The sequence below is a fragment of the Hemiscyllium ocellatum genome, chromosome 43 (genome assembly GCF_020745735.1).
Source record: "Hemiscyllium ocellatum isolate sHemOce1 chromosome 43, sHemOce1.pat.X.cur, whole genome shotgun sequence".
Taxonomy (NCBI): Eukaryota; Metazoa; Chordata; class Chondrichthyes; order Orectolobiformes; family Hemiscylliidae; genus Hemiscyllium; species Hemiscyllium ocellatum.
The window spans coordinates 16,797,347-16,811,423 of NC_083443.1; the positions used below are offsets into that span (position 1 = coordinate 16,797,347).

Genomic DNA, 14,077 nt, shown 5'->3' on the forward strand with positions numbered 1-14,077 from the left:
TTTATTTGGAAGCACTAGCTTTTGGAACGCTGCTCCTTCATCAGGCAGTGCTCCGAAAGCCAGTGCTTCCAAATAAACCTGTTGGACTATAACCTGGTGTTGTGTGATTTTTAACTTTGTCAACCTCAGTCCAACACCGGCATCTCCAAATCATGGGTGGTTTTAGTTCTTTTTATCATTTGTATTTGAAAATATCCATTTTGCCATGCCTCAGTAACAGGAAGCAAGATCTTCTAGCTTTTGCGTTGTAAGAGTGATTGTGTTTTTTTTAGTCCAGGCTTTTGTATGCTGAAAATGTGTTGCTGGAAAAGCGCAGAGGTCAGGCAGCATCAAAGGAGCAGGAGAATCGACGTTTCGGGCATGAGCCCTTCTTCAGGAAATGTCGATTCTCCTGCTTCTTGGATGCTGCCTGACCTGCTGCACTTTTCCAGCAACACATTTTTAGCTCTGATCTCCAGCATCTGCAGTCCTCACTTTCTCCTCCAGGCTTTCGTATGTCTTGTGATCTACCTCCATTTCTTGTCACTTCTCTTTGATCCTTGCTCATTAAGTGCTGCCACATCCCTACCTTAGTAACTGACACATTTTCACATTGAAGATGGTGGTTTCCTTTGTGTATTGTCTTGCTGTGACATGTGAAGGCTGGGAGATCTGTTGATTGCGCTTGAAGAAGGCTTCAGAGTTCATAATAAGGTGCAATGCATGTGGCAATTAAAGGATAATACAAGGCTCAACATTGTCTTCTGTAAACATGTACCCTTAAGTAAAATTCGACTGTGTTTTACTTGTGTCTCTCTCAGTGGTGAGAATAGAATACTTTCAAGGGAGAGTAGACACTCAATGTCACTAGACCATTTGGGGTGGGTTGCCCTATTTTTATTTCTAAATTTTTAAATATATATTTATTTTTGTAGCACATTAAATTTTACACAATTATTGCTTTTCTGTCTCACTCTTTGCTGCAAGTGACTCCATTTTCTTTATTTCAAGATACAACGGTGAAAAACGTCCAGGCTTTCAAAGTCTTGCAATTTGTATTTCTCAAAACCACCAGTTCCTGCATCTCGTCAATGATCCTGAGCAGCATTAAAAAGATCTGGAGTTGGGACAGAGCCAACTTCTTCCTGTTGGAATGGACACAACAGACACTCTTTCAGTTCGCTGAGGTGATATACCTCAAGTCTCGGCCAGTACAGATTCAATATTTTCAGATGCTGCGGTGTGTTGTTATCGACATGTCTTACATTCCCCACGAAGTCTTTTCAAGAGTGCAGGCCATAATCCGAGAGAACCTTTCTCCAGCCTGTGCCCTGCAGGCACTGGAGTGTGTGCTGGACATTGCTAAACACGACCCATTACTCACCATTGTGTTCAGAGAGACCAGGCTCCTGGAAATGCTCCTGACACAGCTTCAGAGATCTGGAAAAATGCTGAGGAAAGCAGGTAACATTTGTTTGAACCTCGGTTTTCAGAGTTAGCAATTTAGAAAATCAGTCTGCCTAGGTGCATTGGATTGCTCGCATTCCAGTAATTATCAGCAGGAAGAAGTATACACATTCATGAGGCCAGATTTTCCATTTGATTAATTTTCAAACTAAAACACAGAGTGGAATCTGAGCTCAGTTATTAACATTAATTTCTCTTCTTGATTTGCTTTGAAGTATTAATTGGGTTGCAGTGAAAGGATTGTGGTGTTTTGACCCGCTCTGACCCCATGAGTACCACTGGTTCTAGAGCTAACTTGGTGAGTGCAGACTGACTGGTTGGAAATGAGTGTTGGAAAACCCAAATGGTAGTATTTATAGTCCTACCTCTGTCCTGCATTCCCTTCCAATGATCCATTACAGGATTTCAGTCTTGCTGATTTTACCCTGACCGTTTTTATCTGAGGATTCCGAAAATTAGTTGATTGGAATGGGCAAGATTTCAGGATAGTTCAAGAGTCATGGCTCAGTGGTTAGCACTGTTGCCTCACAGTGCCAGGGACCCAGGTTCGATTCCACCTTTTGGGTGACTGTCTGTGTGGAGTTTGCACATTCTCCCCACATCTGTGTGTGTTTCCTCTGGGTGCTCCAGGTTCCTCCCACAGTTCAAAGAGGTGCAGATTCAGTGGATTAGCCATGGCAAATACATAGTCCCAGGGATAGGGTAGGGAGTTGGTTTGGGTGGGATGCTCTTTGGAAAGTCAGTGTGGACTCAATAGGCAGAATGGCCTGCTTCTACATTGCAGGGATTCTAGAATGATCTCCAGGCACAGCTGGGTATTCAGAAACACACTTTTCCTTTACGATCCCAGCTGATAGTACTAATAGCCGAACCTGAGCCTAGGATGAAATCTGGCTTGACAGATCAGACTTTATTTTTGTTCATCACGGAGGTGGATAGTCACAGGAGGCTGCAGATTTTCCTTAAATAGAACATACATTTGTTGCACAAAAGAACAATCTTTAGAAAAAGTTATCTAAACACAGAGGACAGTTAACAAGATTCAAAAGTCCTGGGAAAACAAAGTTTTAACCCATCTTCCATTACAGAGACTCCAGTTGAGAACGTTTGCTTAACTGAGCCCTGACGGTGTTTTTGCCATGGACTGTGGAGACCTTTCTGCTGACATGAACTTCTTCACAAAATCTTGGACCAAAACCTTACTTAAGGGGTTGAATCTGCTTGTGATCTGTAGGTTCTAATAACCCACCGATTTCTGATTAAACTCTCCTGATTGGAAGTTTCACAATCTAAACCCTTCTGCTGAGGTAACTGGTTCTAGGGCTGCCCCAAATAATCTCTTTTTGGGAGAGAAACTAAACTTCCTTCTAACCTCTTTAGAACTGAATGAAAACCTTGTTCAAAACTAGATTTTTTTTTCTGAACTGAAAACAAAGGTGTGTTTACCCTGATGAGGGGCTTATGCCCGAAACATTGATTCTCCTGATCCTCGGATGCTGCCTGGCCTGCTGTGCTTTTCTAAGCGCCACACTTTTTGACGCTGACTCTCCAGAATCTGCAGTCCTCACCTTCTCCTTGCATGTTTACCCTACCTATCACAAACCCGGCAGATAAAACTTCTTTCTGTTAACTCTGCAGAGGGCCACAGGTCCTGTCCTGATAAAATCTTCAATCTAAATCACCCTTCTGGAAGGATAGTCTTGCCTTTGTTTTATTTTGGAAAAAATCGCAAACCCCTCACTGACCATAACCAACACTCACCTGTCTCTATTCAATACAGATTCTGAAAGTAATATTAATAAACCGCTTCTCATAAATTCTCTTTTGAATGCTTTCACTTGTTAGTTATAAAGGTATCCGTGATGGGGAACATTGATGACTGGAAAAGCAGTGTTAAGGATTTAATGACAGGCATATGAAGGTTGGGCAAAACATCAGCACAGTGCCAGGAATAATGCAACCAAAATTAGCAAAGCTATTCCTGGGATTAATCAGGATCATAATGATTTTGTTAATTTCCAATAAGTGCGTAAGGGTTGGCTTTGGATTTGGTCATTTTGTTGTTCTTGGTGTTTCCTGCAGGGAACAAGGCACCGTCCAGTGAGCAGCAGCACCAGAGGGAAGTCTCGTGCCTGATGTTACAAGTTGTGGCCGTTCTGCTTCAAGGCTCTGTGAAAAACATTGGTGCGTCAATGTGACATTCTTCATCTTGGGGATCCATATTGGAATGGCTGCCTTTCCTGTAGAGCATTGGCCCCCAGCCAGTGGCACGTACATCCAATGAAAGAATAATTAATAAAATGCACTGGCTGATAAAATCAGTTTACTGGCTGGGTGGGGGGGGGGGGGGGGCGGGGGAGGTGTGGGGAAGGGGGGGGAGGTGTGGGGAAGGGGGGGGAGGTGTGGGGAAGGGGGGAGAGGGGGGGAAGGGGGGGAGAAGGGGGGAGGGGGGGCAAGCCCTTGCTCATCCCTAATTGCCCTTGAGAAAGTGATGGTCACCTACCTCCTTGGACTGTAGCAGTCCATAAGGTGTAGGGAGGCCCACACTGCTGTTAGGAAGAGAGTCCCTGTTTTGGTCCCAATGCCAATGCAGGAATGGCAATGTAGTGGTTTGTGATTTGGATTAGTAGTTTGGAGATGAACTTGGAAGGTGGTGGTGATCCCACGCATCTGCTGCTGTTGCCCTTTTGTGTGGTAAAGATCACAGTTTAGAAGGTGCCGGTGAATGACCCTAGATGAGTTACTGTAGTGCATCTTGTAGATGGTATACACTGCTGCCATGTACATTGAAGGGAGTGAATGTTGAAGGAAACGGTTGGGGTGCCAATCAATTTGGCTGCTTTATCCTGGATGATATTGAGCTGCTTGAGTGTTGTTAGAGCTGCATCCATTTGGACAATTAGAAGTACTCCATAACACTCCTGACTTTAGTTTTACTCTTTCATGGCATGTTGGTTGGGCCAACACTAATTGCCATTACCAGGGCAGTTAAGAGCTAACCATATTTCTGTGGGTCTGGAGGCCCATGTAGGTCAGACCAGGTAAGGATGTTGGATTTCAATCCCGAAAGGACATTATTGAACCAGATGATTTAAAAAAAAATAACAATTATCAGTGGTTACATGGTCACCATTTGATGAGCTTTTAATTTCAGACTTTTATTGAATAAAAAATTCTTCATCTGCCATGATGGGATTTAAACCCATGTTTCCCAGAACATTTCCCTCTGATTTCTGGAACACTGTAACAATAACAACATTGCTGTGATGTTTCTACCACCTCTCCCCTGATCTTTGTATCTCTCACTTCCTTTGAAAGGTTCCATTAAAACCTATCATTGTGAACCTTGCCTGTCTCTATCACCTTTTGGTTGTTTGATGTCAAACCTTGTTTGTGAATCACTTCTCTGAAACACAGTGGAATGTTTTAAAGGGGCTACGTAAGTGCTGCTTTATTCCCCTATCCCAGCTTTTTACCCATAGCCCAACAAACAAAGCCTTTTGAAGTGCGGCACGGTCGCTTAGTGGTTAATACTGCTGCCTCACAGCTCCAGGGGCCAAGGTTTGATTCCAGCCTCGGACAGTTGTCTGTGTGGAGTTTGCACATTTTCCCCGTGGGTTTCCTCCGGGTGCTCCAGTTTCTTCCCACAGTCCAAAGATGTGCAGGTTAGGGGAATTGGCCGTGCTAAATTGCCCATAGGGTTCAGGAACATTTAGGTTAGGTGCATTAGTCAGGGAAAATGTAGAGTAATGGGGAATGGATTTGGGTGGGATACTCTTCAGAGGCTCAGTGTGGACTTGTTGGGCCGACAGGCCTGTTTCCACACTGTGGGGATTCTATATTCTGTTCTTGCTTTATAATCTATGAAATGTTCCTTTTATAATCTGCTTCTTCTATCCTTTTGAGTAACATGTTTCAGATCTTGATAGCTCCAGCTGCAGAAGTTTCTCCTCATTTTGTCTATCACCCTTTTTTCCTAATGTTTTGAAATCTACAGTCTCTCACTGCTGACACATTTGCCATCAAAACCTGTTTTTTTTCTCCCCTACCCCCCAACATTTGTTCCATTGAAATGGATAGCAAGAGTTTTCATGGGAATTTAATATGGAAAAGGATAAATAAAGTGAGCATTGGTTCCCTAGAAAGTGAGAATGGAGGGTTAATAGCAGATAAGGAAATACCAGATGAAACAAACAAATATTTTGCTCCTGGCTTCATGAAAAGCATAGACCTAATGGCCATAAATCAGAAGATGAAAGGAGGTGAGAGATGTGGTGAAATTACAGTCTCCAGGGAAGTGGTACCGAGCGAACTGAGAAGCTGGGGACTGACAATTCAAGTGGACTTCATCTTTGGGTCTTAAGGGGTGGCTAATGAGGGAGCAGATGTTGGTGTTAATCTTCTGTTATTCCCTAGATTCTAGTAAGTTCCACTGGACTGGAAAGTAGCAAATACAATTCCTCTACTCAAGGGAGGGAGACCCCAAATTAGGAAACTATAGGCCAGTTAGCTTGACATCTGTTGTGAGAAACGTAGTAAAATCAATCATTTAAGGAGTCAGCAGCTGGTCACTGGGAAAAACCCAAGGTAATCGGGAACCATTGATGTGGTTTTGTGAAAGATAAATTGTGGTACTCAACTCATTCAACAGATCTTTGAATGAGTGGCATGTATTGTGGATAAGTGGGAACCCATTGATGTACTATACTTGGATTTCCAAAAGGCATCAGGCAACAAAAGGGTAATCTGTAAAGTAGGAGCACATGATCCAAGGGGTGACAAATTAGTCCAGATAAAAGATTAAAAACTGAAAGAACTGTGGATGCTGGAAACCAGAAGCACCAACAGAAATTGCTGGCACAAGCTCGACAGGCCTGGTAGCATTTGTAAATGTTTCAGATCCAGTGACCCTTCCTCAGAACTGATGGTAGCCAGGAAAATGCTGTTTTGGATGCAGAATGCAAGGTAGGGGAAGGGTGGAAGGAGTAAATAGTTGGTAGAGATAGAGTCCAAAGAGAGAAGAACAGTTGGACAAAGGATTGAGAACGATCAGGCTCAGAGAATGAATGGCTACTAAAGGGGGCTGTTAGGGGCTAACATTGGGTTGTATATAAGAGCAGACTCTGTGATAACAAGTCCAAGTGTGGTTCTAGAAAAGCACAGCTGGCCAGACAGCATCTGAGGGGCAGGAGAGTCAACATTTCGAGCATAAGCTCTCTATCACGAATGAGGGAGTGGCCTAAGGGGACTGAGAGATAAATGGAAAGGGAGTGGGGCTGGAAAGAAAATAGCGAGGAATGGAATAGGTAGATGAAGGTGGGAGTGCTGGTGACAGGTCAGAAAGTGGGGGGGGTGGAGTGGATAGGTGGAAGGAAGTTGGACAGGTAGGATAGTTCAAGAGGGCAGTGCCGTTGGAAGGTTGGATCTGGGATAAGGTAAGGAGAGGGAAAATGAGGAAACTGGTAAAATCGACATTGATCCCATGTGGTTGGAGGGTCCCAAGGCGGAAGATGAGGTGTTCTTCCTCCAGGCATCAGGTGGCTAGAGTATGGCAGTAGAGGAGGCCCAGGACTTGCATATCCTTGGCGGAGTTGGACAGGAGTTAGTGTTTGTCCACAAGGCAGTGGGGTTTGTTAGTGCGTGTATCCCAGAGATGTTGGATCAATGTAGATTTTACCCGTTTCTTCATTTCCTCTCCCCCACATCATCCCAGATCCACACTTCCAACTTGGCACCACCCTCTTGAACTGTCCTACCTGTCCATCTTCTTTCCCCCCCACCCCCCCTCCCCTATCCACTCCACCCTCCTTTCTGTCCTACCACTATCAACCCCCACCTCCCTCTACCTATCACATTCCCAGGTACCTTGTCCCCCAGCCCCACCCCCCACTTATCTCTCAGCACCCTTGAGTCACCATCTCATTCCTGATGAAAAGCTTATGCTCGAAACATTGACTCTCCTGTTCCTTGGATGCTGCCTGACCGGCTGTGCTTTTCCAGCGCTATACTTTTCGACTCTGATCTTCAGCATCTGCGGTCCTCACTTTCTCCACATGATAACAAGGCCTGGTATGTGAGGTAAGGACATGGGAGAAGCTCCGTCTATATTGATTCCAGAAGGCTGCAGAGTTCCCAAGTGGAAAATGATGTGCAGCATCTGCTGAGCTTTTCCAGCAATTTCTGTTTTTGTTTCTGGAGAGATGATTGGCTGACTGACAGGAAACCGAGTTTATGCATAAATGTGTATTTTTCGGATTGGAATGGTACATAAGATCCTGCAGGGGCCTGTACTGTGGCCTCCACTTTTTACAAATTGTATCAATGACTTAGATGAGGGGAATGAAGGTACCATCACCAATGACAGAAGGATGGGTGGGGCATTGTCATGAAGAGGATGTAGGACATTTCAGACTGATGGAAGTGAGTGGGCAAGAAACTAGTAGGTGTAGCATAATATGAAAATGAGAACTTGTTCACTTTAGCAGGAAGAATAAAAAAAATCAGATTATTTCAATGGAGAATGACTGCAGAATTCCAAGGCATAAGTGATTTGAGGTATTTTCGTGCACAAAAGTTAATGTGCAGGAGCAACAATTAGGAAAGCTAATGGAATGATATTCTTTAGTGTGAAAGGATCTAAACATTAAAGTAAGAATATCATGCTTAAGTTACACAGGCACCAACGTGACCACATCTTAAATACTATATTCAGTTTTAGCCACCTTGAACACAATGACAACTTTTACTAAATTGATACCTGGAGAGGGTGTGATGTTCATTGAGGAAATGTTAAACAGACTGGGCTTATTTTCACTAGAATTTGATAGTCTAAGGGGTGACTTAAATTTTTAAGATTCTGAATGGAGGCTTTTTGCGGCACAGTGGCAGTGTCCCTACTCTGAGCCAGAAGGCCTGGAGTTCAAGCCCCGCCTGCTCCAGACATGTCATAATATTTCTGAACAGGCTGATTGAAACCTAATGAAAATACCTAAAGGATTATGAATGGTCTTGATTAAGTAATTCAGTCCAGAACTCACTTATGGACAGATGAGGGAGAATTTTATTTTCTGACCGTTGGGGAAATTTGGAACTCTGCCTGCCTCGGTCATTAAATATTTTTAAGATGGCAGTAGATAGCTTTTTGTTTGGCAGGGTGAAGGATGGGAGTAGATGGCAATGTGGAATTTGAAATACTGAACAGATCAACCATGATTTGATTGAATGGCAGAGGAGACATGAATTTGAAGAGCTTACTTCTCCCAGTTTGCATGTTCGTGTTATTTTGAATAGCCGTATTCTCTTTCTTTTCCTCTTTTCGGGAGCTTACCTGCATTTGTATCAACCAGAAGAGTGGCTGAATTTTTGTGTTCCCAAGCAACCCATAGATGTATCTCACTGATTGACAACCCAGAATTTAGTCAGGATCACAAACAGTGTAAATTCACAATGTCTCAGAGGGTACAGGTCCATGGAAGTTGACCATGGGGTTTATAGAGTCAGAGAGTCATACAACACAGAAACAGACCATTCAGTTCAACCACTGTATGTCGACCATGTTCCCAAACTAAACTAGTCCCACCTGCCTGCGCTTGGCCCATGTCACTCCATACATGTCACTCACAGGAAATAGAGTCATAGAGATGTACAGCACGTAAACAGACCCTTTGGTTCAACTCGTCCATGCAGACCAGATATCCCAACCTAATCTAGTCCCATTTACTAGCAGTTGACCCATATCCCTCTTAAACCCTTCCTATTCATATACCCATCCAGATGCCTTTTAAATGTTGTAATTGTACCAGCCTCCGCCACTTCCTCTGGCAGCTCATTCCAAACACGCACCACCCTTTGTGTGAAAAAGTTGAGCCCTTGGGCCCCTTTTAAATTTTTCCCCTCTCACCCTAAACTTATGCCCTCTAGTTTGGACTCCAACACCAAGGGAAAAGACGTTGACTATTTACCCTATCCATGCCCCTCATGATTTTATAAACCTCTATAAGGTCATCCCTCAGCCTCCGATGCCCCAGGGAAAACAGCCCCAGCCTATTCAACCTCTCCCCATAGCTTAAATCCTTCAACCCTCGCAACATCCTTGTAAACCTTTTCTGAACCCTGTCAAGTTTCACAACATCCTTCCGATAGGCGGGAGACCAGATTTGCACACAATATTCCAAAAGTGGCCTAACCAATGGCAGCATAATGCTCAGTAGTTAGCACTGCTGCCTCACATCACCAGGGACCCTGCCTTGAGTGACTGTGTGGAGTTTGTACAGACTTTCTCCCCGTGTCCGCGTGGGTTTCCTCTGGGTGCTCCGGTTTCCTCACACAGTCCAAAGATGTACAGCTTCAGTGAATTGGCTATGCTAAATTGCCCATAGTGTTCAGGGATGTGTAGGTTAGGTGCATTAGTCAGGGAAAATGTAGAGTAATAAGGTAGGGGAATGGGTCTGGGTGGGTTACTCTTTGGAGGGTTGGTGTGGACTTGTTGGGCCAAACGGCCTGCTTCCACACTGTAGGGATTCTATGATCAATGTCCTGTATAGCTGCAATATGACCTCCCAAATCCTATATTTAATGCTCTATCCAATAAAGGAAAGCATACCAAATGCCTCCTTCACTATCCTATCTACCTATGACTCTACTTTGAAGGAACTGTGAACCTTGACTCCAAGGTCTCTTTGTTCAGCAACACTCCCCAGGACCTTACCATTAAGTGTACAAGTCCTGCTCTGATTTGTTTTTCTAAAGCGCAGCACCTCGCATTTATCTGAATCAAACTCCATCTGCCACTTCTCAGCCCATTGGCCCATTTGATCAAGATCCTGTTGTACTCTGAGGTAACCTTCCTCGCTGTCCACTATGTCTCTGATTTTGGTGCCTGCAAACTTACTAACCATATCTCCTATGTTCACATCCAAATCATTTATATAAATGACGAAAAGCAGTGGATCCAGCACCAATCCTTGTGGCACACCACTGGTCACAGGCCTCCAGTCTGAAAAGCAACCCTCCACCACCACCCACTGTCTTCTACCTTCAAGCCAGTTCTGTATTCCAATGGCTAGTTCTCCCTGTCTTCCATGCTAACCAGTCTACCATGATGAACCTTGTGAAACACCTTACTGAAGTCCCTATAGATCAGGTCCACCACGCTGCTCTCATTAAACATCTTCGTTACTTCTTCAAAAAACTCAATCAAGTTTGTGAGACATGATTTCCTTCTCACAAACTTGTGTTGACTATCCTTAATCAGTCCTTGCCTTTCCAAATACATGTAAATCCTGTCCCTCAGGACTCCCTCCAACAACATGCCCACAACTGATGTCAGGCTCACTGGTCTATAGTGCCCTGGCTTTTCCTTGCCACCTTTCTTAAATAGTGGCACCACGTTAGCCAACCTCCAGTCTTCCAGCACTTCACCTGTGACTATTGATGATGCAAATATCTCAGCAAGGAGCCCAGCAATCACTTCCCACAGAGTTCCAAGGTACACCTGGTCAGGGCCCAGGGATTTATCCACTTTTATGTGCTGTAAGACATCCAGCACCACCACCTCTGTAATATGGACATTTTTCAAGATGGCACCGTCTATATCCCAACGTTCTATATCTTCCATATCCTTCTCCACAGTAAACTGATGCAAAATACACGTTTAGTGTTTCTCCCATCTCCTATGGCTCCACACAAAGGCTGCCTTGCGATCGATGAGAGGCCCTATTCTCTTCCCTAGTTACGCTTTTGTCCTGAATGTATTTATAAAAACCCTTTAGATTCTCCATAACCCTATTTGCTAAAACTATCTCGTGTCCCCCTTTTGCCCTCCTGATTTCCCTCTTAAGTAGACTCCTACTGCCTTTTGTGCCTATACCTGACATATGCTTCATTCTTTTTCTTAACCAAAACCTCAATTTCTCCAGTCATCCAGCATTCCCTAAACTCACCAGACTTTCCTTTCTTCCTAACAGGAATATACTTTCTCTGGATTCTTGTTATCTCATTTCTGAAGGCTTCCCATTTTCCAGCTGTCCCTTTACCTGTGAATATCTGCACCCAATCAGCTTTTGAAAGTTCTTGCCTAATACTGTCAAGATTGACCTTCCTCCAATTTAGAACTTCAACTTTTAGATCTGATTTATCCTTTTCTATCGCTATTTTAAAACAAATAGAATTATGGTTGCTGGCCCCAAAGTGCTCCCCCACTGACACCTCAGTCACCTGCCCTGCCTTATTTCCTAAGAATGGGTCAGATTTTCCACCTTCTCTCCAAGGTACATCCACATATTGAAGCAGAAAGTTTTCTTGTACACACATAACAAATTCCTCTCCATCTAAACCCTTCACACTATGGCAGTCCTAGTCCATGTTTGGAAAGTTAAAATTCCCTACCATAACCACCCTATTATTCTTACAGATAACTGAGATCTCCTTGCAAATTTGTTTCTCAATTTCCCTCTGACTATTGGGGAGTCTACAATACAATCCCAATAAGGTGATCATCCCTTTTTTTTTCTTTCTCTATTCCACCCAAATAACTTCCCTCGATGTATTCCTAGGAATATCCTCCCTCCGTACAGCTGCAATGCTATCCCTTATCAAAAATGCCACTTCCCCTTCTCTCTTGCACCGCCCCCCCCTTTCTATCATTCCTATACCATTTGTGTCCTGGAACGTTAAGCTGCCAGTCCTTTCTGTGATTGCTATGATATCCCAGTCCCATGTTCCTAATCACGCCCTGGGTTCATCTGCCTTCCCTGTTAGGCCTCTTGCATTGAAATGAATGCAGTTTAATTTATCAGTCCTACCTTGTTCTCTGTTTGCCCTGACAATTTGACTCATTTCTTTTCCTAACTATACCAGTCTTGGATTGATTTCTTTCCTCACTAGAGAGTCCCCTATCACAGTCAATTGTTTGGAACCTGATGTACCTAAGTGCCATATTAGTGCCATTCACAGTTCCTGAAACTTGGCTGTTCATGCTATATTCCCCTGAGAATCCATCACCCCCTACATTTTCCAAAACAGCATACTTCTTTGAGATGGGGATAGCCAGAGGAATCTCCTGCATTACCTGCCTACTCCTCCTACCTTTCCTGGAGTCAACCCATCTACCTGACTGAATCTGCAGCTTTTCTCCATTTCTATAACTGCCATCCATCCATCACACCCCAAGCTCCCGTAATTCCTTATTGCCTCTAACTGCCGCTCCAAGTGATCCATGGAATCTGATAGGATTTACAACCAAAGACACTTCCTGCAGGCATTATCATCAGTAGCATGGAAACTCTCCCTAAACTCCAACATGTGACAGGAAGAGCACATCACTGTACTAAATGCCATCTTTGGTCCTTCACAATCTTCAGATCCAGAAAATAGCCCCGTCTTATTGCTGTAAAAAAAACAGTGCTCCATGCTAACTTAATACTTATGGTTTATATATTTAAAATTTAATCAAGAGACAGATCTCAATATAACATATAATCAGGAAAGAATCCACTCTATTCACTATTGTAGATTTATGGCAAGGTTACACTTAAAAATATGGACTTACCCGCTCCTGTGCTGTGAGCGCTCCCATACAGGTTCCTCCAAAGTCAGCTGTGAATTCCACTGTTTGTTAATTTTTCCTACATGCACTCTGATGTCGAGTGATACTTGAACTCTAACACAAAGGCAGTAACTGTGCAGATTCACTGCTGTGTCAGTTAGCAGTGTGGGTTTCTTTCTCTGACTGTGCGGTCGCTGCCTTTCTGTCCTCCTCCTCTTTAAAATGCCATTGTCATAATTTTTTGTTCCCCCAAAGTTCCAGTACAATGCCCCAGTATATCAAACAGTAATTACTGTTCCTGAAATTCGAGGATACCACCTCCAACACCCAAAATACCTCCAAAACAGGAGCAGATCTTACAGCCACAATTCTTTTTTTCCTGTACTCCACCTTCGATTACCCAGAATCCTTAATGGTAAAGGTCTTGTCTTGAAATAAAATGAATTATCCATGGCTCTGTTGGTCTTTCACCAGGTAATATCTCCCTTCTGTGGGCAAGTGATTGACTTTTGCCAGTGGTGTATGTACATTTGGTTCTGATGTAATGTGATAGTTGCACTCTCAGCTGATCTCGCTTTATAGGATAATCACGCAATTGCCACACAATTTAAACTAATGGAGTTGGAATTGTGTTATAGCCCATACAGGTAAGAAAAGTTTGTGTTTGACAAATAACAGTCCAAATTCTTCAATCACGTTAAAGCCAATTTGTGTTGATGTAACACGAGCTACAGCAGAACTGACTGTACATGTATGTAATTAAGGCAGCATCCGAGGAGCAGGAAAATCGACATTTTGGGCAAAAGCCCTCCATCAGGAAACTTGACTCTGATCTCCAGCATCTGCAGTCCTTACTTTCGTCTGCAGCTCAAAATGGCCTCCCTGTTCCCCCTGAAACAGTGAACAGTTCAGCCAAAAGATGATGCTAGACTTGGCTAGATGTGATGTCCTGATGATGGGCTTTTACCCAAAACGTCGATTTCGCTGCTCCTTCAATGCTGCCTGAACTGCTGTGCTCTTCCAGCACCACTGATCCAGAATCTGGTTTCCAGCATCTGCAGTCATTGTTTTTACCCTGTATGTAAT

The 14,077-nt window shown here is 43.7% G+C and overlaps 1 protein-coding gene across 3 annotated transcripts in view; it reads left to right on the forward strand.

Moving 5' to 3' along the window:
* The window catches only part of wdfy4 (WDFY family member 4), a 315,729-nt gene that overhangs the window by 43,573 nt on the left and 258,079 nt on the right, over positions 1–14,077 (forward strand). For all 3 annotated transcript variants that reach the window (XM_060854390.1, XM_060854388.1, XM_060854389.1), the window contains 2 exons: positions 991–1,443; positions 3,529–3,630. In XM_060854390.1, coding sequence (XP_060710373.1) covers positions 991–1,443; positions 3,529–3,630 — 555 coding nt within the window. The remainder of the gene's footprint in view (positions 1–990; positions 1,444–3,528; positions 3,631–14,077) is intronic.